Source organism: Coturnix japonica, chromosome 1, assembly GCF_001577835.2.
Source record: "Coturnix japonica isolate 7356 chromosome 1, Coturnix japonica 2.1, whole genome shotgun sequence".
NCBI lineage: Eukaryota > Metazoa > Chordata > Aves > Galliformes > Phasianidae > Coturnix > Coturnix japonica.
In genome coordinates this window covers 56,649,689-56,677,053 of record NC_029516.1, presented here as the reverse complement: position 1 = coordinate 56,677,053, position 27,365 = coordinate 56,649,689, and the positions used below count along the sequence as shown (strand labels likewise).

The 27,365-nt window shown below is 40.8% G+C and overlaps 2 protein-coding genes across 5 annotated transcripts; one reads left to right on the top strand and one right to left on the bottom strand.

Annotated features, from left to right (window-relative positions):
• The first annotated feature begins 127 nt into the window (after positions 1 to 127).
• On the top strand, positions 128 to 10,541 carry SYCP3 (synaptonemal complex protein 3). Its single transcript, XM_015867511.2, has 10 exons — positions 128 to 278; positions 526 to 553; positions 2,182 to 2,326; positions 3,897 to 3,972; positions 4,702 to 4,736; positions 5,786 to 5,885; positions 6,418 to 6,526; positions 8,013 to 8,111; positions 10,030 to 10,134; positions 10,278 to 10,541. The coding sequence occupies exons 1-10, from the start codon at positions 187 to 189 to the stop codon at positions 10,329 to 10,331; spliced, it is 843 nt and encodes a 280-aa protein (XP_015722997.2). The 5' UTR covers positions 128 to 186; the 3' UTR covers positions 10,332 to 10,541.
• Positions 9,744 to 27,365, bottom strand: CHPT1 (choline phosphotransferase 1). Of its 4 annotated transcripts, XM_015867469.1 has the most exons (10): positions 27,051 to 27,365; positions 20,877 to 21,024; positions 19,752 to 19,893; positions 16,808 to 16,892; positions 15,101 to 15,232; positions 14,509 to 14,667; positions 13,720 to 13,845; positions 13,229 to 13,339; positions 11,020 to 11,070; positions 10,140 to 10,357 (listed from the first exon to the last, which is right to left on the bottom strand). In XM_015867469.1, exons 1-9 carry the CDS (start codon positions 27,291 to 27,293, stop codon positions 11,044 to 11,046), a joined length of 1,173 nt encoding a protein of 390 aa, XP_015722955.1. In that variant the 5' UTR covers positions 27,294 to 27,365; the 3' UTR covers positions 10,140 to 10,357; positions 11,020 to 11,043. The 4 variants fall into 4 exon arrangements, with proteins under 4 accessions (XP_015722966.1, XP_015722955.1, XP_015722960.1 ...); XM_015867474.2 differs by having other exon boundaries at positions 10,140 to 11,070; XM_015867461.2 differs by lacking the exon at positions 11,020 to 11,070 and having other exon boundaries at positions 27,051 to 27,364.

The following is a 27,365-nucleotide window of genomic DNA, read 5'->3' as shown; positions in this document are numbered from 1 at the left end:
TAAAATACTTTCTTAAACTTTCCAACAGTAATGGCTTTTAATAGTAATGTGATATGTGAATGAGTACTCAAAGTGCAATCAAACTTCCCAGCACTGTAAACTGCGCTTTTGAATTTAGGGTTTTTAATTTAGGCTGAAACATGTTTGATACAGCCTGAAGCCACAGCTAACAACCAACAGCGGGCAATGGCGGCTGAGGTACAAACACGAGCCGCTCGCGGCACAGATATGCGCATGTGCCGCCTGTCGCCTTTCCCGCCTTACTCTGGCGACCCCGGGTAGGGGAAGGGCCGCGCTTAGCAGCAGGCAGGGCGAAGGAGGGCTGTGGGGCAGGGCTGGTTCGGTTCACTTCCCTTCTTTTACGCCTGTTGGAGGGTGTGAGGCTGTGGTAGACGCTGAGAGCGGGGAGGGAGCCGTCAGCGGGCTGAGGGTGGTGGGTTGGGGCTGGGCACCCCCTGAGCTCTGGGGCATTGAGTGGGAAGCGGTCTCACACAAGTGGGACTCACACAGAGTGCTTTATTTCAGATCTTTGCAGGCAGGGAGGAATAAGGAGGTGAGTGCCTCTTGAAAAATCGTTGTTAAATACTTGTCTGTGGCTTAAGGATGTTGGAATCTGCTAAAGCAAGGAGCTTTATGAGGGTTATATGGGGCTACAACGTTGTTTTATTGCGTGTAGTGCTATGTAGGCTGGTTTTTCAGTACAAAGATGCCTGTGTGCTGGGTGAAACGTATGTGAGCTGCTGCCCTGCTTACATCATGAAGTCATCGAGGCTTGGGAGTTGTTCAGTGCCCATAATTCTTCTTGTATCTTAATTATCCTCAAATGAGAGAAATTGCAATCTTCCAATTAGCAATGAAAGGAGAAATGTTAAGAAAATTTTAAGTTCAGAACATCTTGTGTTCGTGCTGCATAGTGACACATCAACCACTGGAGAAGCTGTGACATCCAAAAGTGTTTTTTACTTCACAGCTTAATGTGATTGTTTTCTATATCCATGGGATGTGTGGCTTAAAAAGGAAGTGAAGTTTTCATACCTATGGGTAGCTAATTCAGTAAGTAAGTAAATCAGGAATTGAGGTGTGTGCTGCAGCTGTTACTGTTGGAGGAGCAACCTGCCCTGGACATTCCAGAGATCTTTACTGGAGCGCTTAGTTTTGTATACAATTAATGTTCAGAACTATATTTCAATGGCCTTTTGAAAAACCTGTTGTTATGTCTGGCTGTGTTGAGCTGCACTGAGAATGAGAAGTTTTTCCATTGCGAAAGCTTGAAAGACAGTTTTCTGTTTGGTTTTTTTTTTGCTTGTTTTCTCTATTCTTTCCATCTTCTATGCAATCCTGTTTTGGTAGGATATTTAAAACTATACATCCCATAACATTGAATTTGAAATGCTTCATGCCTCTTGCTATGAGATGAAGCAAAAAGAAATATTTTGTTGTTGTATCCTGCTAGTTTCTGCTGCATTTGTATATGACTTCAGTTATTGAAGTCCTAAGGAGAACATTTTATTTTGTTCCTTCTTGCATTTAATGACAACAGATACACTTTTCTTTCTAAGTTGGCATTCTACTCCCTAAATCTTTCAGAAATAATACGTAGAATATATAAAAATGAGAGTTACTAAAGAAAGTGTATGTCTAAAGTCCAAATATGGAAGCTGCATCAGAAACACATAAAGAGACATAACTGAAAACAAACAATCAGGCAGTGAACGTTGACCAAGGTTGTTAAGAATTGTGCACATGTTTATTTTTCTGCCCAGTAAGGAATGGGCTGTAGAGTCATACGCTGGTTTTGAACATTTATCATCTGTTTTGTAGGATAGAATATCAGCACAGCTCTTTGGGAAGGCGGTATCAAATCTGAAAAGATTATGAAGTCTTAACAGGCAGGGAACTTACGAGCACTCTGTTCAGAGTATAATTCCTTGCTTTTCAGCATAAGAAGTGTGATCCCACTATCCCTGCTATTTATTTATTCATTGTTTTACCCTACCTTTAAAAAACTTTGTCAGGGTTAATCCTGTGGATTACTTTAAAAATAAAAGTGTGACTACTTGGATATCCATACAGGTGGAGATGGTCAAAGGGGAGTACGTAACAGGTCAAGGTAAACACAAAAACACATTTGTCTTCAAAATACCGTGGGAAAGGTTATGTTTTGATACTGTGCCTCAATAGGAAGAAAAATTCGTTATGGCACCATCCGGAAGGAAGCATTCAGGAAAAGCTGGTAAAGCAGCACAGGAAGAGCAAGCCAGATCTGCCTATGACTTTCAGGAGGAAAGAAAAGACCTGAGTGGATCAGAGGAAGATATTAGAGAAGGTGCTTATCTGCTGTTTATTATGATTTTTATTTTTTTTCTTAAACAAAGTTTATAATATTGACGAGCCTGAACAGATAGGAGGATATTATGGGTCAGTGAATGGTTGAACAAGCACGATTCCTAATGCTTGTGAGAGCCTCCTGGTGTGTGGTTTGGATTAGTAAGAGCACACAATAGAACAGCCGAGCTGAGCTGCTGTGTTTTAAACTTGTTGGTAATGTCCTTAATAAAGTTGGATGCTATTGCGAGGCTGCATATAATGCTGTAGGGTCAGGCCAAAACAGAAAAGCTCTGCTAGTACAGAGAGCGGAGTTGGATATAGGGTACAGCTGGGGTCTCACGTTGGCAGGAGTAAGAGTACTTTGGGAAGAATCTCAACAGAAGAAATGTGGTAAGAAAAGAGGTACAGACAGCTGAGAAAAAATGAGTAAAAGTCAGCCAAGGGATTCTCATTTGAGTTTTAAGGGATTGTAGCAAAGTGGATTTAAAATACAATTCTCATTTTTCAAATGATATTTTTTTGGCAAAGTCTGATGTAACTTCTGAATTCTGTCTTTGAGCAGCCGTGTCTGGGTTTTGTTTATCTTCCCCTCCCACCTTTTCCCCCTCATCCTATCTGTCTAAACAAAATCCTTTTCTTCATTTCTATAAGATAGTGAGATGTACACGTGCGAATAATTAAAGTTCCATCTTGAGTATTCCCCGTGAGGTTTGCTGTGCTGCTTTGTGAAATACCTGACAAGTCTGGTCAGTGTGTCCTAAGCTTCAAATAGCAGCGGCCATCCGGTTTGTATTAGCTAGTGTGTGGGTCAGAGTGTACGTTTCTGCAACCTCTTCAATGAGTGGGTTTGCAGAACTTGAAATTGGGAAGAATCTTTTTCAGTTTTTGTTTGTTTAGTCTGCCAGACTAATTTCTCTGAGAAGAGCTGAGCAGCTTTACAACATACATAGATGTCTTGTTTTCATGATAGCTTGTATGGCTATGTGTACTCATGCTCACTGTTTCAAAGCTATCCACATTTCTAGGTATTCTTTAATAATTCTGGGTACCCGTGTTTTTTGTCTTGAATTAGGTATAATCTTCCTTGATCTTTTCCCCTGCCTTTGGTAACAGAAATCTGACAGCCGTGGATTCGTTATTATATAGAGAGAACATAGATCTATCTCTCTGGTATTGCTTCCTTAAAAGTCAAGATTACGCAATTTCAGTACTTAGGGTAAAATGAAATTCTTGAGTATTTTGTTGTTTTTTTTTTCCCCTATTTTTTAAGATTAGCTTTCTGATAATTGTTACATTGCGAAGCTGAAAGTAGTTGTGTAGTAGTGGATGGAGTAACTCCAATTAGAGACCAGCACTAAGGAACTCGGGGCAGTGTCAGCTCAAGTCCAGCCCATGTGGGGTCCATCTGTCAGTTCTTTACAGTCAGGTTTTAGGAGCTGCATGTGTAATGGATGGGATGGATGTTCAAAGAAGTGACCTTATGGAAAAGTAATTACACTTCAGGAATTCAAGTGGCCCCACAAAATATGAAGTATTTTTTTGTAAATCTTTTTGAAATTTACATTAAGGCGAAACACCAGTAATGGACAAGCATGGCAAGAAAAGACCTATGGTGACTACTCATGTGGTTCCAGATGATGTGGGGTAAGATTTAGAATATATTTTTTTTAATGATGATTTTTTTCTTTTAATTCTTTATCATACTTTTCCCCTCTGATCTTAGTTGCTTGAACATTTTAACAGTATTGAAAATATTGAAAATGATCTGAGAAATGGAATGAAATTCAGAACATATTGGCCAAATAACTATAATGCAAAAGTAACGTGTTGCAAAAGTTTTTCTGGAGATGAAGGCTGTTGAATTGAAATTTTTGCTTTCTCCTCCCCAGAAAAGTGTGGTATCCTTTGGAAAAATTGAGATGTAAAAGAAACTATCAGTACACAGTAAATCAGAACCAGTGATAACATCTTAAGTGCTATAAAAAACAACCTGGAAATCATTTATCTTGGATGGTTTCTGTGGCGTTGTTTTCATTTTAATTTCAGTTATGTTAACTTTAATGAAATTGTTCTTGTTTGATGCTCTGCATTCCTTTTTCTGTGGGTATGGGGGGCGTGATTAATGTTAGTTATCACCGTCTCTCACTCAGGGCCCTTTAAATGCCTGATGCCTCTGCTGATAGATTGTAGTAGCTTTCTCATCAAGAAATTAGTTTTAAAAGATCTTATGCAGGAGGGAAAGGAGGAATAAGTCTTAGCTTGTGGCAGTGGCAACTCTTACCACTGCTTACAAGTAACCGGCATGCGATAAAATTAGTTTCAGGCATTAATCAAAAGTCAGAAAATACTCAAAAATCATAAACTATTTTGTAGGGGTGAAGTACAGAATATGCTGGAAAGATTTGGAGGTAAGTACACTCGCGTTCTGACACATTGAAAAGTAATTCATGTTTAAGTTACAGAATTGGCGATAATTCATTACTGCAAAACAACTTTTTGAGATGTGATTAAAATGGATGGTGTTCGTAGCATTGGCTACAGCCAGTTTGCAGGTGAGAACTAACATGTGATGCATCTAGAACAGATGGATAGAAGGGAAGGGCACAGCTGCAGATAAAGAGAGGAAAGTATTTGTCTAGACTCCATTATAATATGTATATATATATATATACTTATATAAGTATATAAGGGGGATTGCAGTGTTTAATATTAAAAAGCTGGGATTGCTTTTTATTCAGGACTCAAAAACTGGAAGGAAAATAAATGGATCAAAGAGAGTTTGCTCTCTGATTAAAAGTAACAGGGTTGGAAGTAGCAGAGGCAGATGCCTCAGCAAATTAGAGAATGTTTTTTGAAGGCTACGGTAGGGAGGAAAAGCAGTTGCTTTAAATATTAACCTTAAGCTATCTGTGACTTGTTCCTTAGATCTTCAAACATGAATTAAAATGAAATGAACATATTAACTTACATTAACCTGAATTCTTATTAAAAAAATACTTAAAATGAGTCTTTCTGATATATTAGTTTGTCATTCATTCAATATGTTGATGTATTTCTGAAAACTAGGCAGTTTGCTTGGATATTACTCTTAGAATATCTGAGCCAGTGTTCTCTCTCGAGGAAAAACAAATCTAAAAAGCATTGGCCCAGCTAAATTAGTGGAAGGCCTGGAAGTGCTAAGCTAATTGTGTAGTGAAATAGATGAGGAAAAGGGGCAATGTCCAGTTGCTCCTTCAGAGGCATAAGGTAGGGTCTGTCGGGGGGGGAATAGGCAGCTCTCATACCAGCACCAGCGGCAGGTGGAGAAGATTCCTAATGCAGCAGACATGTGAGCTTCTTTCTGTTCGAGCACACCTTGTTGCTTTTCCAAAGCGTAAGGTCATCCATGAGCAACATCTTTAATAAAATGTGCTGTGTGTCCTGGTGTGCTTAACTTCGAACTATTCTTTGATTCTAGCTGACATTAACAAGGCTCTCTTAGCCAAGAGGAAAAGGTTAGAAATGTATACAAAAGCCTCACTCAAAACCAGCAACCAGAAGATTGAACAGGAGCAGAGGTAACATTTACCCTTGGTTTTGAGACCTGTGATGTCTGATGCTGTAAGCAGAGCAAAGTGGAAAAAAGAGATGCAAAAACTGCAAGACTTGCAGCTGTCTTTTTGGTTTTATCTATTTGAAATCTGTGTTAGCTGTATGATGTTTACATAGAGAGACTACAGTATAATGAACTAAGAAAGAGCTGATGATTTTTTTTTCATTATCAACTTGTTAATGCCAAGATCTGTAATTTGCTTAAAACAGTAAATCTGTACAGTGCTGACAGTTCTGCTAGGAAAAAATTGTTGGTTTGTTTTAATCTGTGTTTCATCTATCAGTACTGTCTCTCTATATAAGTACTTATGTTTGTGTTCCTTATTTATTTTTTCTAAAACATGGTGTTCAGTTTGGGACTGATTCAAAATAGCCACCCTTTTGTTTGGTTTTTTTTTCTTAAGTTCACGCTAGCTCCTATTCCATGCATGTAGAACCTTACCTTTCCTTGTCATTCTCAGAGCATTTGTAATACTTACAGCCAGTGTCTGTTTATAGGCAGAAGCTCAATCATGAGTTCTCCCAGCAGTTCCTGACTGTATTTCAGCAGTGGGATGCAGATGTGCAGAAAGCAAGAGACGAGCAGGAAGAAACTAAGCGGCCCTGCGTTTCCAGCAATGGGATTGTGTTTCACAGCGGGAGTATTATTCACAGGGAGACCCCCAGTGTGACAGTTTCAAGCACAAACAGGACGGGGACACCCTTCCTCGAGCTTACTCGAGAGGTTGGAGAGTAAACTCTTGAAGGTCTTGACCATAGCAGGAACGGTGGAAATGGTTTTAAGTTAAAGAGGGGAAAGATTTTAGATGGATGTTAGGGGCAGGATGTTCTTATACTTAGGAGAGTGTTTAGGCCCTGGAACAGGCTGTTGTGGATACCTGCCCCGTCCTTGGAAGGTGTTTCAAAGACCAGGTGGAGACAGGGCCCAGTTCCTGGCAACCTGATCTAGTAAAGGTGTATGTTTGGTGGCCCTGCCAGGCAGGGGGGTTGGAACTACATGATCCTTGAGGTCCCTTCCAACCCAGGTCATTCTGTGATTCCTCCCCTTTTGTGGAGAAGGAAAGAAAAATGACCCAATTAAGATAAGGAGAGATAACAAATTTACTACAAATGGTAAAAGAATGTAAGGTGATGATAAGGAAAGTTATAATTAATGGGAGAGAAAGGAAGGCTATGACTGTGCTGCTGCTCTCTGTGCTGGAACTGGGAAGCCGTGTCACCCCCATCACCCATAATAGTAGGTCATGTAAAGGCCCTTGGGAAGTGCAGTATATGTTTCTCTCGGAATCAGAATTCATGAGACTGACAGAGTATGAGACTAGGAAACACAGCTGCGCAGTGCACAGAGCCTCTACACCAAACAGCCTGACACATGATGTCATGATATGGAATACTGATAGAACTGGGACCCCCAAACATGTAGAAATGCAAAAATACTTTATGTAGTTCAAACAAACACATAACTCTTCAAAATTTCATTCAGCTTTGGTGGCTCTCAATAAATGTTCAAATTTGAGGATATATTTCAAAGAGAAGAAAAGTGCAGTACTTTATTGCAAGATTATGGATGGGAATGGAACTCTAAGCCAACACACAGCTTGAGAAGAGCTGAGGTGATGTCAGAGGAAACTGATATGCTGATTCTGAGCATGCAGAGACGTTGCATGGGAAGAACAAAGGAGTACAGGAAAGTGCATCTAAGCATGCATTGCTTAAAAACATACCTCCATGCAATAAATCTGAGCATTTCATGATTAGAGACAGTGGAATGTAATCACATGCTATTGGTGAATTTGTACTCCCACTATGTTTGCAAGTTCAGCACATCTCCCTGCAACACTCAAATGCTGTTCTGGCCAGCTGTCCTCATAGGGTGCCACAGATTTCAGTTTGGAAAGGTCTGCAGGTTCAGGGCTTAATCCAATCTTTAGTCCTTTTATTAATAAAAACAAGGATAACTCTCCAGGCAGGGATCTCAGTTCTATGACCCAGGTTGTCAGTGAAGGTAGAACCTCTTCATTCTGATAAATGATAACCAGTGTACTTTTGGTCAACTAATAGCATTATTATTTTTCTTTTTGCTTCTGCTTCAGAACATGTTCCGTCAGCAACAAAAAGTTTTTCAGCAGGCAAGAATAGTTCAGAGTCAGAGACTGAAAACTATTAAGCAACTATATGAGCAATTCTTAAAGGTACAGTAAATTCTCATTTTAGAAAGCAGCTGATCTGTTTCACATCACTTAGGAAAACTGTACTAATCCAGCCTTTGCGTTATACAGAAATTTAAGGTTTGCTGAAGGAGGACAGCAGCTTAGCATGAATATTCATGCTAGCTAGTAGTGTTTCCTAATTTGTTTACAAATGAATTGTTCTTTCTAAATACACATACACACTGTGCCTGTATACAAATGCTTTAGTTAAATGTGTTCTTGCAGGGGTCTGATTGGCTTTCCTGTTTCAAATATTTAACTGTAACCCTCGGAGCATGCTTTCTAAACCAAACTCAGTTTTCCACCAGTTTAAACTTTCTATAGATTAGTCAAATCAACAGGACTTTGCCTCAGCTGTCCCTCAGGTTTTTTGTGCGTGTTAATTGAAAGTCAGCAGTCTATTAACATATTATGCTGTAATTTACTACTTCTATTACTGTTGGCACATGCATTCATGCATTCCCTGTGGGAATTTGATGTCAGGTGTTTTTTGGTCACGAACCTCTCTAGGTTCTGCTGCTTATTGCAAGGAAAATGCTTCTAAACAAGTTGTAATTCTTTTAAAATTATGTAATTATTGCTTCCTTTGCTCTTTTTTTCCTCTTTGCTTCCTAACCAACACTGATTTGAAAGGGTTTTCCTTCCTCTAAGCTGGTACAAAAGGTAAATATTTAGAAGCTAACTTGAAGAATCTGACAAATAACAGCTTGTAGTTGAAAGAGGTCCTGCAGGATGGTTTCTGCTCAGTCCTGTTTAACTTTCCTGTTGATTTATGAATAGCTTTTGTATTTGCTAACAGTCCCTGTAAGTACAATTTTTGGACACTGCTTACATAGCGCGCTGTATTTTAAACACAAGAAATAAAGATCAACCTGTTTTAAAAAAGTGGCCGACATGCTAGAGAGCAAACAAAAAACGACTGAGTACTATTACTCCAAGTTTGGCTTGTAATAAAAAAGATGATTGCTGGGAGTCATCTGGTCTAACCAGCAGCTAATCTAACAAGACTACTTAAGAGTCTTTTGATTATCTCCAAAGATGGTGACTCCAGAGCCCTTCTGGACAACCTGTTCCATTGCTCTGTCACCCAGTCAGTGAAGAAGCCTCTCCTGATGTTGAGAGGGAACCTCGTGTGCCAGCCTGTGGCCTCTTGTCCTGTCTCTGGATGCTGCTGAAAAAGCCTGACTCTCTCTTATCTTCTCTATCCTTCCCCTCATTTACTTAGTTCCAGATAGTTGGAGTTTACATTACAGGGCACTACAGAAATCTTAATAAACAATAACCTTTTTAAAAGGGCAATACATCTTCATCAAAGATTAAAAAAAAACAACGCTGTGTTTTTTTTTCCTCAGAGAAGATCAAAAGGTAAAAGTCACACCTGAAATAAGCTTAACTTTAAAGTACAAGTCAAGGAAAATGCAGCTATGCACATGCAGATAGGCAAACTATCTGAGCAAAAGGGAAGATAACCAGTGAACCTTACCTTAGTTTTTATTCAGAGCGAAGCAAGCTAAGAGGAGGAAATGTAACACTTTCTGTAGTTGCTGCTTCAGGTCTCCAAGGTTGTCATGATATTAAACTGTACCACCCCTATACTTCTCTGACAGATATGTCTAGACTCGTAGAATTCTTATCTTTATTGAAATGCGGGATAGTAGCTTACACCTGGCAGATACTGAGTGAAAAAGGCTATTTTCATCATGTGGTATGTGGTGTTGTTTAAGCAGCAGTGTAGACTGGAGTCCTATACAGTTTCTTTTTCAAGTTCATGACAGAATTCATCTGTAATTATCAGTGAGCGCTACTGCTATAAAAATCAAACGGTAAGCTGAACTGTCTGTTTTTAAATTAAAACTTTTGATATTGAGCAGTTCTGAATTAAGATTATCCTTAACTCCAGAGCATGGAAGAGCTAGAGAAAAACAATGAAAATCTTCTTGCTGGTGCACAAAATGAACTTCGCAAGGAAATGGCTTTGCTACAGAAGAAGATTATGATGGACACTGTAAGTATCGGTAGTTATAAAGATCTTTGTTAAATACAAAAATAGAACATTCCATAAGGAAGTCGTCAGACATTCATTTAATTAGATTAAGGAATCATATTGGTTTGGCATCTGTTCAGAATTATCTCCTTTTCTTGTAACAGCAACAGCAGGAGATGGCAACTGTTCGCAAGTCTCTTCAGTCCATGTTATTCTGATGGCTCAATGGAGAAACAACTTGTACCTAAGTAACACGATACAAGTATAGGCGTTAGCCATAAAGAAGTTATCTTAAGATTTAAGTGTTTTAAAGTTCCTATTAAATACTTCAGTGGATTGTTCTAATGTTCTAATCTTGTGTCTGATAATGTTGTAAGAAGGTATATTAGTAAATTTGTTACTAAGGGGAACGAACCCCAAACCAATTATAGTCTGTCCAATTAATATTCACTTCAATTAGCAGTGGATTGTTTGATTGTTTCACTTCTTATAATGCTCAGTTGAAACAATAGATAGAATTAATGGAAAAAAAAAACCACTGTAGTTTTGCACAGTAACTTAACAAATCTGAGTACACTGCAAATGGAAACCTTTTACAAAAGCCACAGCTTCAAGACTTCTGTAGTACCAACATACAGATTATGGAAAGTGGCTTAATGATGTATATTATGGTAAATGAAACATGAGGCCTTCTGTCAGGCTAGTCATTGTGATTTCTTTTTAGCAATATGAGATGTATCAACTGCTGTAACTTGTCCAAAAAGCAGGTTTCTTTAATTGAACAATGAGCTTAGTACCACAGCTTTACAGCACCATCTGCTCAAGTAAGCATAACTGAATATTACTGCATGCATTTTGAGTTATACATTTTAGTACACCTCTTCTGTGGTAATCTAGCTCACTTACTTGAAATGGAATATTTTTGCAGTTTCAAATGACTGGCAGTTCGGGGGAGGTCTGTTTTAAGAATAAAGTATTTTTCATTTATGCACCTCATTACAGTCAGTGAATATGAATTAAAACAGCCAGCCTAGCTTGCACGTAGCTTGCTTTTGCGGAAAGCCATTATCCTTGAACAACCACTTTTACTAATTAGGTAGTTTCTAAAATACATGTTAGGTTTCATATACTAGTAGATAACACAAAAACCACCCACACAAGCAGATCTGATTACTTTAAAACAATGTATTTCAAAACCAGACCGTACAACTTCTTATCTGCAGTTTAATAAGGTTTTTAGTTCAGAACCAAGACATCTGATGACTGCTCATCAGTGCCAGAAGCCAGATTAGCGATAGCTAATTTACAGAAAATTCAGTTTGTAGGTTGCAACTGAAACTGAGCAAGTAGCCTCTATGGAGATGTCTTGTTTTGTGTCAGATGGCACTCAAGGACAGAGCAAACACAGAAATTACATTGCTAGAATGATGCATGAGGTAGTATGGGTCCGTGGTGAGTATCAGATAACTAGCAATGCTAACTTTAGCTGTGGTGTTCAGTCTCTGCCCTTTAAGGATAATTAGATGATGCTGTGCAGTACAGTTAACAGTTTTTGCTTCTACTGTTCTGTACTGGATTATTTGTCACCTCTTGTTTCTGGCTTTCCAGCTGACTTCTGCACTCATTTCCTACTACTTATTGCTACCATAACTCTATAATTATTTATTCCTCCTACTACTCTACATTTTTGAGGTCTCGGGGGAACGTGTTGCACTGTATTTTCTGTCCCCCGCTTTTTAAGGTCCTTGAATATCTCAGGCAGGCTTTCTGAATTCAGCAGCTAGGAAGCTGCAGTGCACTGTTTTTGAAACAAATAATAGCATTCTTTATTGTACAATTCAGTAACATCTTTATGAACTTAAAGAAAGCTCAGCTACATGGCAGCAAGTAAAAGTGACAACATGTACATTCAGCAGCTTCTCACAAAAACAATATTAATGTATTACCTCTTCAAAGGAGCTTGAGCATTATTTAGGCTTTGTGTGCAAGTTGTGATTTGCTATACAGACAATAAGCTAATTGAATTCATCTTTTCACTAATGAAAAGAAAAAAGGCTGATATTAGGACTCACCTTCTCTATTTTGTAGAGTTTTACTAAACACTATGTTCTAGTTCCTTATAGTTTTGTTTGGATAAAGTACAGTGACAGTAGCAAGATAAATTAGATTACAATGAAAATAAATACAGCAATTGTAAGCATACTTCAGAGGGGATTAGTTACACACAGGTAGGTTGCACTGTCATATTTGGGTGTGTTGCATTGTCACAGTCTAACAGACACTAAAGTCCAAGGAACTTGGTCATTCAACTTACACAGTTTCACAGAAAAAAATTAGGGTAGGTGAAGCTACAGTCCTCCAGTACCCAACTGCCTACAGTCTAGATAATGGGTACAAGGAGGTAAACATTATTATAAGAAACCAGAAACTGCCCTTAAAAAAACCAACCTCTGAGCTACAACTGTGCTTAGTAACAGTAAGTTAGATACTAGAGAATGCAGGAATCCTAAAGGCACTGACAACAGTATTTTGAAATAGAGAACAAGAAAATTTTCCTCTGTTTCCTTCACCTTACTGGTGCAGTATCAAAGGAGATTAATAGTTTGACCTCACCGATCCCTCATTTTTACCAGTCTTGACAGTGCTGTACTGTATCCATTGTGACCTCTGACTATCGCTTCACAGCAGAATACTTCAGAAACTAATGGTGGAAAATCAGTCGCTTGCTTTAGGAAAAAACAAAACCTCTCTTACAACTCTGATTTGTAGCACCTTGGTTTGCAGTTTACAGTCTGGGACCAGAAATACATAATTAAGGGTACTTAACAGGAGATAACAAAAGTTTCAAATGCGATAGTTAGGTTATGAAGTAGTAACTACAGTATCTAGAACACCGAGATAGACCCTGTTTCAAAACTGTTAACCACAACAGAACCTGTGTGACTTTGTATTTAGTAACTCTAGCATCTGGTAATTTCTGGGATAGCATGAGCTGTTTTCTCATGAAACTACTGAAAAGTTTAATCTGTTTTCCCAGAGTGGCTGCTTCATTCAGCATTCTGCTAAATGTTTATTTCCTCCTTGACCTATTTAATCAGTCATTATGGTTCTGAACCTGTTCAGGAGCTTGATGAGATGAAATTCGGAAGACATGTATATGAAGATGAGCAGCAATCTGTAGGCATACACCAGTGGCATATCTCAGCATATCAAACAAGGATATGAACTTAAAAAGAACAAAACAGAACAGGTTAAAAACATATTTCACAAAATTGTCCCTGCTATAAATTCAGCTTTAATCAAAATATATCAAATTTTATCAAGTTTGATATATGTTGCGTAGTTTGTAGTTAGAGTAACTTTAAACAAACCACCTGAGTTAAAGCAGAATTACAAAAAGAGATCCATAATTTCACTTTCAGATCTCTGTTCTAAGGAAAGAAAGCCAGTTAGCTCCCAAAACATGTTTATGCAGTATCCTGGCACTTCTTTCACAATGACAGGTGAAACTGAGCAAATCTCAAATGGCAGAGTGGAATGACAGAGGCAGTTTTCAATCCATTCCTTTGTATGTACCGCATCAGAAGTATGAAGCAGAATGCTTACCAGTGCTATCCACAGAACAATGTATTCATCAATGAAACTATTGAAGTACTGGTCCAAAAAGAGAAGTCCTGGTCCAATAAATGCAGTGTCTTGAAGACTGATTTCACTTTTTGTCATGTGAGCCACCTATTTAAAAAACAAAACACAAAAACACAGAAGGCGCTACTGTGAGATCACTGTAACTACCATGAAGCCTCCACCTTAGGAGAAAGAACAGTGTCCTAAACCCATCACCAGTGTCTTTGAGGGGCCCTCTGGAAAGCAATCAGCAGGCAGGTCAAAAACCTGCTGATCTCTCACAGTTTCTTTCTCAAGGGCTAAGTAACCTCTCTGCAGGTTGCTCAATCAATATACAGCACTTCAATCAGTGATATCAGCTATTTGAATCATCAGGTCCTGCTTTTTTTTACTGTTATATAGGAAATATAACACATGACCTTCTGTGCTCTTTTTAGTTATATCCATCTATCCCAGTGTACTTCAGCAATTAGCAAGGCTCAAGGGACTGCATTTCCAATGTCAGTGCATAAATTAAGGCTTAGTTCTAGGAGTAAGCTAAGCAAAACAGAAAGTTCTAATGAATAAATTGAACAGGTTTTATTTTTCTTTTCCCTGCATCAGTGTCGTACTTAATTTCTGTAGGAGAACGAGCCTGTGTCAGTGTGTTGGTCATAATATAATGTGGTAGCAAAGCAAAACTGGAAAACTTGTGCTTTGCTTACTGCTCCAGAATGCATCTGTTAAGCCAACAACTGGTTCATGTTTAGGGCTGAAAAGAAGATTCCTTACCACTAACTTCTGTGAGATTTTAGCATTCACGAATCCAAATGTCAAGACATACAGGCACGGATGTTTTTCAAACAGCTGAATTGTAGATTTTTTGTAGATCACAATGGCCAATGCGACAAGTAGCCCAATGTGGACACCTGGTGAAAGAACACTTGTTCCCTGAAATACAGAGGGAGAGAAAACTCTTCTTTGGCTTCAATCACACAACAAGACCAATATTTTATATATGTATTACAACACGACACCCACTGAATGAAAGCAATTTGAGCTGTCTAAATCTCAGGGAAAGTCCATTCACATTATGCTAATGCTATTAGTATCCTTTATTATAACCTTTATTGAACTTTGAAAGAAAATTCACGGCTGGTTCCTGTGACAGAAGGAATCCAGTGACAGCTATGGAGAAGACAGGTAAATAAGTCTTTGCTTTGATCACCCAACACTCTCAGACTAACAAATATATTTGAGTTGTGAAATCCATACGCTTGTCTGCTTAAACGCTTAAGAGACAAAACTCTTTTGATTACCTGAAGACTGATAAATTACAAATGTAAATTGTTCAAACCCTATTCAGAACGTTAAAGCAACTTACTGCTATTGTAGATCCATTTTTTCCAACCCCTCCACCAAAGATGACGCGGAAGTAATTGAAACATGAAACTGCTGTTCCACACAGTATGCCAACAACTGCAAAGAACTTCAGTTCTAGGCCTATCAAATGCACCTTAGTGGGAAAGCCAAGAGAAAGATATTAAAGGTTACAGATAGATATCAGCTTTATTTTTACCCCCCCCCCCAAGAGGTGACTAATTAAAATAACAACAACGCTGCTGACCCCTTGGTAAGGAATTATTTTACTTGCATTACTGTCTTGCTGAGAATAAGCTCAGGAGGACAGTATGTTTGGAGTTTATTTCCTTATTATTGAAGGCATCACATTTCTTTTAAGAATAATTACTCAAAAGTCAAATTGAAACAAATTCCGGTCTTGACATTGAGCTAGATTTTATACTGTGTGTGCTTATAATGTTCTTCAGGTGTTTTTTTTTAACACCATAAGCCAAAGTTTGCCATAGACTTGCTCCACCATGACCTGGGAGGGGCAGGAAGGACAGTTCCTTCCCTCTCAGTGGGTACCACAATACTAAACCACAGGAAACACAAACGCCATCTGCCTACTTTGTGTTTTAATACACGTTCTTTGTATGCTGTATCTTTGCACTTAGAATCATCTCTGGATGAAAATTGGTGTTAAACAGTTACCTTTCAGAATCAATTGCAGTTTCAAGGAAACTTCCAAAGGCAGCAGAGGATTTAAAAAAAAAAAAAGAAGCAGCAATAAATTGAAACCATTGACTATATTTTTTAATACAGATTGTTTTGAGATAGATACAGCATAGCTGTCAGAGATTTTAATGTTGAAGAAGCAATCGTAATTCATTATTAGTATATGAAGTTGTTTCCCAACATGAAAAGAACTGTGTGAAAATAGAGCAAAAGCACCTTGCAGAAAACAAAGCTCAGCTAAACATTACTTAACTGTTGAGTAAATTGGTAGACCAATTGGAATTGCTTGGTGCTTTATATTTAGATTGATTTGCGTAGGTTATCAAAACTATGGAATAGTCTCAGGCCTTCCACGTCCTATGACCAACAGAACTACATTTCTAAGATAACAGAAAGGATGGAGAGTTTGCTCTGATGTACTTTTGTTGCACACTGAAGTGAATATTGAAAGATGGACTCAAAGCCAGAGATAGGAAAACAAACGCGTTTGGACAGGAAAGAATTCTATAAAAATAGTGATTGATGTTTAAAGCCAGCTCTGACATAACCATTAAAAATCAACATATCTCCACTGACACATAAATCTGGCTTTTCTGCAGTAACATAGAACTGTTAGATTAAAGCAGTTCATCTCTCCATTTTAAAATAAAGCATCCTATAAATCATTTAATTGAACAGAAATGCCAGAAAGTCTTGCAGTAAAGTACACAGAAGTAACAAAAAGTGTGTTAAAGCTTCACTATGAGCAGAGTATCAGTGACAGATCATTAGTTTGCATACATGGCAGATGGAGTCTTTTTTCCTCTATGTAGCTCTAAATTTGTGCACAGCGAATCACACCATTATATCTAAGTTTAACTACAATGTAAATATAACCCATAGTTGTACAGGAAGCCCAGACAGAACATCAGACAGCTGGCAGGGACTGATCCTAGTTGCACAGCATAGCTTCAAATACCATAGCAAATAGTAACACTTACTTAATAGAAACACCAAGTGCTTACACACTTACCGTATAGTCCCACACTGCTGTTCCACAAAATGCAGATACCAACAGCAACAGCGTTATGGCTATCTGAACTTCAGTTACATCAACTCTAAAAAAAAAAAAAAAGATATTAGTCATTCAGTTAAAGGTTCTGTTTGCCTTAAGTGTAGGGAGGTGGGGGGAGGGAGAACAGTAAATGAGTTATTTCAGATTACCCCTCAAGTCACGAAGTACATACAGAATGTCTTTTTCCTTATCTAAGAAAGATACTCTCTTTGGAGGCACACATCTCTAGTTAGCATTTAAAATTGAACCTATATGCTTAATCAAGGCAAGCTGAATGCAATTATAGGGAAAAAGTGTTTAATAAATACACTATTAACTATTTTGGAATTTTGAATAAACTACAGACTTCTTATGCAAGTAGTAATGTAAAATATTAAGTCAATCTCATAGTAAACACACTGAAAGTATCATATAGAAGTAGAAACTATGAAGAGCAGAATGGGACAGAGCCAACCTGTCTTACTGTCTCTGATTTCTGAAATACTTTCAGAGGAGCTCAATATGTATGTGTATATATATATATATGTATGTATTAAAAAAAAGCCCAGAGTACTAAAGTAACTAGCAAGCATTAACAATGGATGTTTAAAATACATTTCCTTAAGTAGTTAGAACAGATGTGCTATTTTAAAGAACTGACCAAAATCAAGACACATCATTCCCTGCTTAGCACACAGATTGTTTGCACAGGAAGTGGTGTGTTTTCAAAAGGGGATGGGAACCAGCTCTTGGCTAATGGACAACACTTATCTGATCTTGATACTCACAATAACATCAAACTTTTTAATGTAGGATAGCAACAAAATATGCCAGGTTTCATTGCAGTGTTCAGACTCTTAGAAGAGCTGATGTTTTATGTACAAGATGACACACTGAGGTGCTTGTCATTGCTGAAAGCTTTAAGTAAGAAGGGGCAGCTCTTCCCTCCCTCCTGTGCTGTCATGCTCCCTCACTCTTCCTAGGTGTGGGCACTGCTCAGACTGTAAGATGAACCAATTCAGCTTGCTCATCTGTGTGAGTTTGTATTCCGTGCCTGTTTAGTGAAGTGACAGGACTCCAAGCTGAGTCATCATACGTGCCTAAGTTTTGTACTTAATTTTACAGAGGCTCAGACAGCTGGCTGCAGCACAGCTCAAATTGAAGGCCAAAGATTTTATTGAGCCCTGGAGCATTCTATCTGTACAGCCTGGCAGTGGTATATTACCCAGCTGTGCTGATTCTTCTTCCTGGCCATCAGTGCTGAGACTCATCAGTAATTTCACTTCCAAAATCAAATGCCATTAATTCAGGAACAGCATCAGTGAAAGCTTCCATGCATATTATGCATTATCATAGTTAGAGTGAACTACTACAACAACTATTCTTAAAAGACAAAATTGCAAGCCTTGGAAAAATCCTGATTTGCTTTCAGTACACAGAAATGAGTTATTTTGGAGAGACATTGTGTCTGCTTGGCTTCAAGCAAAAAGCATGGAACACCGGGGTATCCCAAACTGCTTGTACTATGCATTATCGCTGTTTTTATGCAGAAGCCACTACATTTTTAGTGAAGAAAATGTATGTGGTATGAGAGCTTCAGTGCCTTCTTGATATGGGGAAATCATTCTCATGTTTTATGCAACAGAAGGCACAGAAATGCAATGCTTGGTACAGATGCCCTGAGCTTATGGCATAGTTCATTTCCATTACAGTCCACTGTCACTTACAAGAATTATCCTTCCACCCATCATTCTAAAGCATCCCTTTCTGTCTACAGGACAGAATGTCCTTTGGAGAAAAGCAGGATGGGTATGCAGGCACGGGAGTTATAGTTTGTGTGGCCAGCAAATAAAAAGAGCTCTTAGCATTACTGCAGAGACAGCCTGCCTTTCAGATAGATACCAAACAGCATGCAGGCAGCTGATCATTAGCCTGCAGTGGTACTCTGCTTTGCTAAGGTGCTTCTTGCAGGACAGAGCTCACTAGTACTGTAAAGTAGGCTGCTTAACACGTAGCAAGGATTGTCAGGACAGCCTTCACCTCTCATGTATTTCAGTTACAGCTGATGAGGAGGTCACTTCTCCTTTCCTCAGAAATCACTATCAAAGTGCATCTCATTGCTTGAAGACAGTACAAGACCATGCTAGGCACTGCCACAGCTACAGACGGGTATGTGGAGCATTCTCCACACTATTGGGAGCTAAAGCAAAATAGTTATCCTTCACATGATTGTCAGTGACCCCTCCTCCCACAGTTCAGTGAGAACAGACTCAATTTCTACAAAATCATGAACAACATGACAGAAATCAAGCAGAACTGCGACCTAACACAAAACCTCAAGAACATCAAAGTCAGTATGAACCAGATGAAAAGCAAAAACCCCAAATAAACCCAGTTTGTTTCTCCAAGCACTGGCATAGTTCTGTGAAACTATGAATGTGCTGGATGCATAAAGTTTGTTTGAAGGAAGACTGAACATGTTCACAGAAGATAAATCCATTACCAGGGAATTTTGCTACAAATGCATTGATTCAGCATCCCCTGTGCTGGATCTGCTCCATGGCAGGCTGATTATAATGGGAACTATCAGAGATGCTCGCTCTGTTCCTACCCCTATATATAGGGTGCTTGGTTACACTGCAGGCAAGACAACTCTGTGTGGATAAATCTAGAAATAAGTACTAAATGCATGCAAATAAAGCACAGGTAACTACAATCAACTACTAAAAGAACAAGTCTTGTACTCAGTATAACACAGATCTTAAAATCAAAGTAAAACAGAAGTCTGCTAGGGCAGAAGGGAGACTAGGAAGGGGGTGACAGGAAGAGAGAGCGTGGGGAAGAAAGAACAAGAAGAAATGGAAATCAAGTAGCTAGCAGCCTCAGATATTGTCATATGCAGTTCTAAAAGATACCTACTTACTTTCCAAACCTTAATATGCCTGATACATATGTCTGCCAGTGAGCAGAATAGAACATGAACAGTCCCACAAAACAACAGAAAAACAACCAGTCAGGGTTTGTTCCTAGTCGGATTGCTATGCAGGATCCAAGGACAACAAAAACTGAAAAGCAGAAACGAACATGTTAGTCATATACCCTCTATGCTTGCAATTAAGAGAAAATCACAAGGCATTTCAGGTCACTATAACAAGATGAGAATATGACTTAAGTAGCTAACATCAGGGACAGTGTTGGTGGGAGAGATCAAAACACCAAAACACAAGGCTCCTTCCAAAGGAAGGCCACACTCCATAGCGTACTGTGGTCATTCCTTTGAGTTTTAAAATTTCCTCTATGGCACAAACATCTGCTCCAACAGAAGAGCTGTACTCAAAGACTGGTAGTGCTCTGCTGGGAACTGAGGCATAAAGAACATCCCAACTCTTCACAAGGCAAATGTTTTGGCCATTTAAATTGACATGGAAATGCAGGTATTGCCACCAACAGCTGCTAGGTTACAGAAAGTAAAACTGAGCGAGGCTTTCTTTTTAGAAACTCCCAAACAACTTTTTTTAAGCTTATTCTTTTAAGAAACATTTATAAACAACCCTCCTCCTAAATGCCAGGCTGGATGCCCATAAGGGTTTTCTGGCACAATTTACATAAAGCAGAACCCTTAGCTTCATGTTCCAGCATCAGCCTTATAGGCACGTAAATCCTGTTTATCAATTGTACCTTACTGGAAAACATGAGCCACGCATAATATAATCTGTAGCAATGCTCTTACTGAATGTTGTTCATTATCGAGCCCCAAGTGCATGAAGATGTACAAGTAAGCATACACTGTGTATTACAAAACACCTTCTAAAAGTGCTTCTGAAATACCCTCCCTCATCAGGGATGCAAAAGTCAAGGGCAGCCCTGGCTGCAGTGACTGGGCAATGGTGGAGAAGGGAACAATCTGATTCTGCCCTGAGCATGGGCCTGAACCAGACAGTCACCAGAGGTTCCTTCCAGTTTCAACAAATGTATGATTCATCAGCTCCTCTTGAAAACAGCTAACTTATTTTTACAACTGGGATGCGTAACAGTAGGTTAAGGCTACCTGTAGAAATAGAGTCGCAACCATGATCAAAGAGCTCTCCTAGAGGAGAGCTGCTGTTTGTCCTCCTTGCTTGCTTCCCATCTATAGCATCCAGAGATTGGTAGATAAAAAGTCCTAACGCACCCAGGATGTATGCCCAAAAAGGTGCCTGAAAGAGATTCACATAAAAGGTCACTAGGTGGATTCCAGTTTCTTAGCCAATAATCTATTCAGTTAAAGGTAAAATACTGTGCAGCACAAAGCTATGCTACATTCTATACACAATACACTGTATTATTTGTGCTGAAAAGAATAGTTGAAAAAAATTAATCTTAAAAAGAAAAGTAGCATGAAGGCACTCAGGAGCATCCTCAGCAGCTTCAATGTCACACACTGAGATCACCTGCTCAGATTTACAACATACAGGTACTAAAACACATCACTAAATAGAGAGCTCAAGTCTCTAGCTTTCAGAAGCACTGTTTTCATATACAAAGTCAGTATGTCCTCCTAAAGGCATTCCTTCTTATTAGAAGTTACTTCTGACACTTCTCGAATGAGGTACAGGTTACATTCTGCCTCAACAAAATCCAGCGGTTTTCCTAGCACTCAAAAGTGCTGCTCATGAAGTGCTCACCAAAGTCAGGTATCAATGGTGGAAACACAGTTTGCAGGCTTTAATAAGCGAGCAGCCATAGGCAGTCACAAAGCTTAATTCTTTTCTATCTGCAGGTAGGAGGTTGCTGCTGTGGCTTTACACCTCTGCAGCTCCTCTCCTGTATTGCAAGCAGACGAACATGATTATGTGTATTTCAGAAAGCAAAGGCTGTTACTTAGACAACTGATCAGATTTCTCACCAAGCTCTGTCCATGCTCAGATGGACCCAGTGTTACTGTTAGGGAGAAGTCAAAAATGACAATTTCAGTGACAATTTCACTGATATAGTCCACAGATGAAAGCTACTGCAGTGGCTGCAAGGGCATTTTCAGCATCACTTTGCTACATGGGGAGCATGAGATAGTCTCGAACAAGCCAGCTCCAGACAGATTCATAAAAGGAAGCATTATGAACACAAGGCTAAGAGAAACTGAGAGTTTCATTCCTATCCTGTAATAATTTTGAAGACGTTCCCAATTGTATCACCAATATTACTTCAAAATGCCACTAAGGTAGTTTGCAGGGTTTTATGATGTGCCTCCATGGACTTTTACAAGTCACATGAAGACAGCATTAGATCTACTGATGATTGTAATCCCAGGATTGAGGCAAGTAACCAGGTCACACCTGGCAATGCTGCCCAGGCCACTGATTGGCTGTGTTAAGCTCCTCTCCTTTTGCAATATTCTACCTGTAAACTGAAACACTGATTTTAGTTAACTTGAAGTCATGGGGTTCTTTGTATCATGGACAAAAGCTGTACCCAGTGCTCAATACACTTCTTCCCTCCTGCCCTACAACTCCACAATATATGATACAAGAACTGCTGTTCACGGTAACATCATCTCTGCCTACATTACCTCAAAGAAGCAAAGCAACTTCAAGTCAGACCATTCTATTTGGTGTTTTGGCACTAGAGTGGCTTTTGTCTATTTCCAAGCTGTAGTATAAGCATAGCATCAAGAGTTCTGCATATAGGTGTCTGCTTGCCTCAGAGCTTCAGCTGACACAAATCACAGCAACAAACCCCCCAGGCTCACAAACTAGAACCATTCTCCTCACCCAGCTGCAAAGAGAGGAGTTTTTGTTCTCCAGGTGGTGAGGATCACTTGTGTCCATTAACACCTGTAAGGGATGTGTCCCTTATTGCTATAGCTGCCATCTTCACACACGCCTGGCTCTTTGTCCAGGGATGTCCCCAGCCACTTCCCACACTGCACCCAAGCAGTCTGCAAATTAGAGAAGTGGGAGCATTTGAGAATGCTGACATGGCTGAGGGACTCAGCTGAAAGGTCAGGAGGCTCCCAGTAATCATCAGCTTTTCACTGATGAGGTGTTTATTATCTCAGCCCGAAGTTATATCCTGTCTAAGCAAATGCATTATTTGGCCAGGGACACATGCTATTCTAACGAAGCTAGAATACAAAACAAACCCCAGAGAAGAAAAAACAAACAAGCAAAAAAGGCTTCTCTGCTTGAATTAAAAAGAAGTCTGAAAGATTATACAGGGTCTTTTCAACTGCAGATCTTGTAAAGGTCAGATCACCTGCTGAACCCAGGGTTTGAAGATGCCAAGAGAATGCAGACACAGCATTGGGTAGGACTGTGTGGCACAGCCCACCTTCAGGAAGCAGCATAGGTCCAACAGCAGCCCTTGTTTTGTGCCCCTGTGACGGCACATGGGGAAGAGCATGGACAGCTGCAGGAGAGTGGATATGCTGAGAAGATCCCTTACCACTTATTTCAAGTGAAGTTCAAACCCACAGAGATCAGTCAACAGCCCAAGGACTGCGACATTTAAATATTCACCTGCACCTCCTCATTACCACTTTTATTCATAATATAATTCCCTCAATTCCCACAGCACTAGTTCTGCCCTAGCCTGTAGTTCCCCTGTCTGGCAGAGATGCACAAAAGGAGCCATTTTCACTGGACTTCCTCTCTTTTCCCCCAGAACTGGAGAACTTCCCTTACTTGTGCTCAGCACAAAGCCCTCAGTGCAGTTGTACTAACAGCAGCAGAAGGAAGGGGGCTGTTTAAATCTGCACTACAATGGGACAGAATTAAGAATAACCATAATCTGGTGCACTTTCTGCACTGCAGGGACTCCTTGCATTCCTTTCCTCCTCTCCCCAATGAGCTCCCTCAGGTTGGGTATCATAGAACGACCTGGGTTGGAAGGGACCTCAAGGATCATGTAGTTCCAACCCCCCTGCCTGGCAGGGCCACCAAACATACACCTTTACTAGATCAGGTTGCCCAGGGCCCCGTCCAACCTGGCCTTGAACACCTCCAAGGACGGGGCATCCACAACCTCCTTGGGCAGCAAATCTTTACCACTGGTGAAACCCACCCTGATCAGTTTTGGCCATTCTTTGCTCAGATCCTGCTATAGCTACTACAGGATTTTTTAGTAGATCTAGGTTCAAAACAAAGTAAGAGCTGCTGTTAGTATGAAAACCCTGTGCTAACGGAGTAACTGCAGTTGCTTCAGTGAAATCAGCTTGCACGGTGCGCTCCTTTTAGCAGCAAAAGCTTCTCACTAACACACGGTGGGGATAAAAGGCAGTCCTCACCTAAAATGTGCTCCTTCTACACTCTAACGCAGGACAAGCACAGTGTTCATACTGTAGGTCAGCAGAACTTTCAGTTTATAAATATGCTATGATTATTGTTAGATCAGCCACCTCATTGATCTCCCACTTCAATAGCATCGTCACTTTTTGTCATATCTAAGAAACCCAGCTGTGTAATGATACACTGTAAGCCAAGAGATGGTCAGCAATGATCAGCATCCTTAGTCCTTCCTTTCAGGAGGAGAACATAGGAAAGTAAATCTGCTACAAAGAGTGGGTTAAAGTATGATCTTGCTTCCACCAGAAAGCATTACCTCCAGAATTACAGCATAGAAGCTATGACTGTCCAACACTCCCAAGGGACGAGATGCCATCCAGAGAGACCTAGACAGGCTCAAGCAGTGGGCCCCAGAGAACCTCATGAGGTTCAACAAATCCAATTGCAAGGCTGTGGCAACACTTATTATCACTACAAGTAGGGGGATGTAAGGATGGAGCATGGCTCTGCTGAAAAGGACTTGGAAGTACTGGTAGATGGCAAGCTAGGCATGAGCCAGCAATGTGTCCTTGCAGCCTAGAAAGCCATTATCCTGGGCTGCATTAAAAGAAGCATGGCCAGAAGGGTGAGAGAGGTGATCCTGCCCCTCTGCACTGGTGAGACCTCACCTGAAATGCTGCATCCAGGTGTGGAGTCCTCAGCACATGACAGACATGGACCCATTGGAGCACATCCAGAGGAGGGCCACAAAAATTACCTAAGGGATGGAACACCTCCCTGAGAGGACAGGCTGAGAGAGCTGGGGCTGTTCAGCATGGAGAAGGCTCCACAGAGATCCATCCTTTCAGTATCTAAAGGGAAGCTGTAAGAAAGAAGTGGACAGACTCCTTAACAGGGTCTGCTGTGATAAGACAAAGGGAAATTATTTCTAACTAAAAGAGGGGAGACTTAGACTGGACATAAGGAAAAAGAGAGGTGGCAGATGCCCCATCCCTGGAGACACTCAAGGCCGGGCTGGAGGGGCTCTGAGCATCCAATCTAGTTGTGAGTGTCCCTGTTAACTGCAGGGGTGTTGGACTACATGGCCTTTAAAGGTCCCTTCCAACACAAACAATTCTGTGATTCTAAGAGAAAGGAAGAAAGAAGAGTCTTCACTAACAGCAGAGAAGATGCATGAACTCTGTACAGGGCACGAAATGTGCAGGCAGCGTCCACCTGTCCCAGCTGCTATAACGTGTTTTAGTTCTGTAGATGGCTGTCCTGTCCTCAGCCAGAGAAGGAAATGGGACAGACACTGAAAATCCACACACGTGGATTTTAGCTACTGCAGTGCTTGTGGGGTGTGGTCTGCTATGACTCAGACGGAGATAAAGAGGCTTACGCTGAAGGGTACATTTATAGAAGACAGCAATACAAGCCATGTTCCTTCTACACAGGAAGGCATTGCTCAAGCAGGCAGCATTTATAAAGCCAAAACATACTGTGCTGGTCAGCAGTAAATTGGCATTTAGTAGCTATTGGTGGTGATGATGATGGCAAGTACAGCGTATAAGGAAATACCTGCTACACAGTAAGAGGACAAGGGAGTGCTGTGTGGTTTCAGACATCAAATGCATTGTGTGGAGCAGGGAAAGCATTATTAAATTGTAGAATTTGCTGCAGTAGGACAGGCAGATGTTACAATAGTGGATACAACACTTGGTAGCGTTACAGCAGGTTTAGCTTCTTTTAGAAAGCCATTCAGACACCATCTTCATTGGAGAAAGGCTGAAGAAGAGCATAAGAAAGGTAATGATTGTGAGGGGAGCAGCAGAAGCCAGGGCATACTCACAGAGTAGAGGCAACAGAAGTTTTGTCTTTGCTCAAAGAACAATGCAACAGGAGAAGGAGTATGCTTTAAAGCTACACGCTTATAATTGATACACTGATGTCTAAATGGGAAAATTTGGTCCAGACTGTATGTTCTTATAGAATTCAACCTCTGTGACAATCGTAAATGTCCCTAAAACTCGACCTGATATATTTCCCAGAAGAAGTAATTCCCTGGATGTCTGCAACATAACCTTTTTGTTATGAGCCCCATTCAAACTGGCCTTGAGTGCCTCCAGGGATGGGGCACCACAGCTTCTCTGAGCAGCTGTGCCATTGCCTCACCACTCTGAGTAAATTTCCCTTCTTTTAGTTTAAAACCATTCCCCCTTGTCCTACGTCTATTAGACCATGTAGAAAGTTGGTTCCCTTCCTGTTGATAAGCTCCGTTCAAGTAGTGGAAGGCCACTGTGAGGTCTCCCTGCAGATGTCTCTTCTCCACGCTGAACAAGCCCAACACCCTCAGCCTGTCTTCATAGGCGAGGTGCTCCAGCCTTCTGATCATGCTCATGGCTCTCTTATGGACTCACTCCAGCAGCTCCATATCCTCCTTCTGTGGGGGGCCCAGGCCTAGAAGATGACAACCTGCAGTTTCCAGCCATTTACTCTCCTCTCTCATCTTTCTCCTTACTGCCTGCAGCTGCACCCCAAGGAAGCCAAAAAAGTCAGACCAAAATGTGTTAGTTTGGACCTGAATCAGTTTCTTGATCTGACTGCTGCAACTGTTGGCATGAAAGGCAAAGCAATTAGGGACAAATAAGGATGCTTCTGTCAACAAGAATGCTCATGGAAGTATGGCCAGGTTATATACGTTAAAAAAAAAACAACCCAACTGCCATCCCCCATCTTTGCCTTTAAGATTTAAACCCATCGGAACAGAACAGCCACCCTTCAAGGCCGCAAAGCCCCCCAAAACAGAGACCTTCCCCTGATATTACCCACTCTAACTACCACGAAAATTCCGTTCTGGCAAACTTGTATGTGCAACCCGGTTTCAGGGCAAACCCACCGTGCCCTCTGCGGACACAGACCCGGCCCTCCGGGCATTCCGTGCCTGCGGGGACAGGGGGAGGCCGAGTCCCGCAGGGCGGTACCTGCTCGGAGGCGGTGGGGCAGGAGGCGATGAGCGGCAGCGCCGTGAAGCAGTTCAGCAGGAGGCCGCCGAGGGTGATGGCGTTGGGGGCCAACCACGGCGGGAGCCGCTCCACCAGCCAGCCCCAATAGGGCTGCAGCCAGGGCTCCAGCAGCGAGCGCCCGGCCGCGCTGTAGCGGTGCTGCTCCAGCCGCTTCAGCTGCGCTGGGCTGAGGGGCGCGGGCAGAACCCACGGGGCGGCCATTCCGGACGGGCCGGGAGGCACCGGGCTCAGGCGGCCGCCACCGCCGCTCGGGGCGGGGCTGAGGCAGCGGCG

What these genes read in the sequence shown, in the direction of transcription:
- SYCP3 (XM_015867511.2), top strand. Translation starts at nt 187, where the DNA reads ATGGCGGCTGAGGTACAAACACGAGCCGCTCGCGGCACAGATATGCGC. An exon ending in AGAGGAAGATATTAGAGAAG is followed by an intron (nt 2,327 to 3,896) that starts GTGCTTATCTGC and finishes ATTTACATTAAG; the next exon opens with GCGAAACACCAGTAATGGAC. An exon ending in AGAAGATTATGATGGACACT is followed by an intron (nt 10,135 to 10,277) that starts GTAAGTATCGGT and finishes TTCTTGTAACAG; the next exon opens with CAACAGCAGGAGATGGCAAC.
- CHPT1 (XM_015867461.2), bottom strand. Translation starts at nt 27,293, where the DNA reads ATGGCCGCCCCGTGGGTTCTGCCCGCGCCCCTCAGCCCAGCGCAGCTG. An exon ending in GCCCCACCGCCTCCGAGCAG is followed by an intron (nt 21,025 to 27,050) that starts GTACCGCCCTGC and finishes AATCTCTTTCAG; the next exon opens with GCACCTTTTTGGGCATACAT. An exon ending in GGCATATTAAGGTTTGGAAA is followed by an intron (nt 16,893 to 19,751) that starts GTAAGTAGGTAT and finishes TTTTTTTTTTAG; the next exon opens with AGTTGATGTAACTGAAGTTC.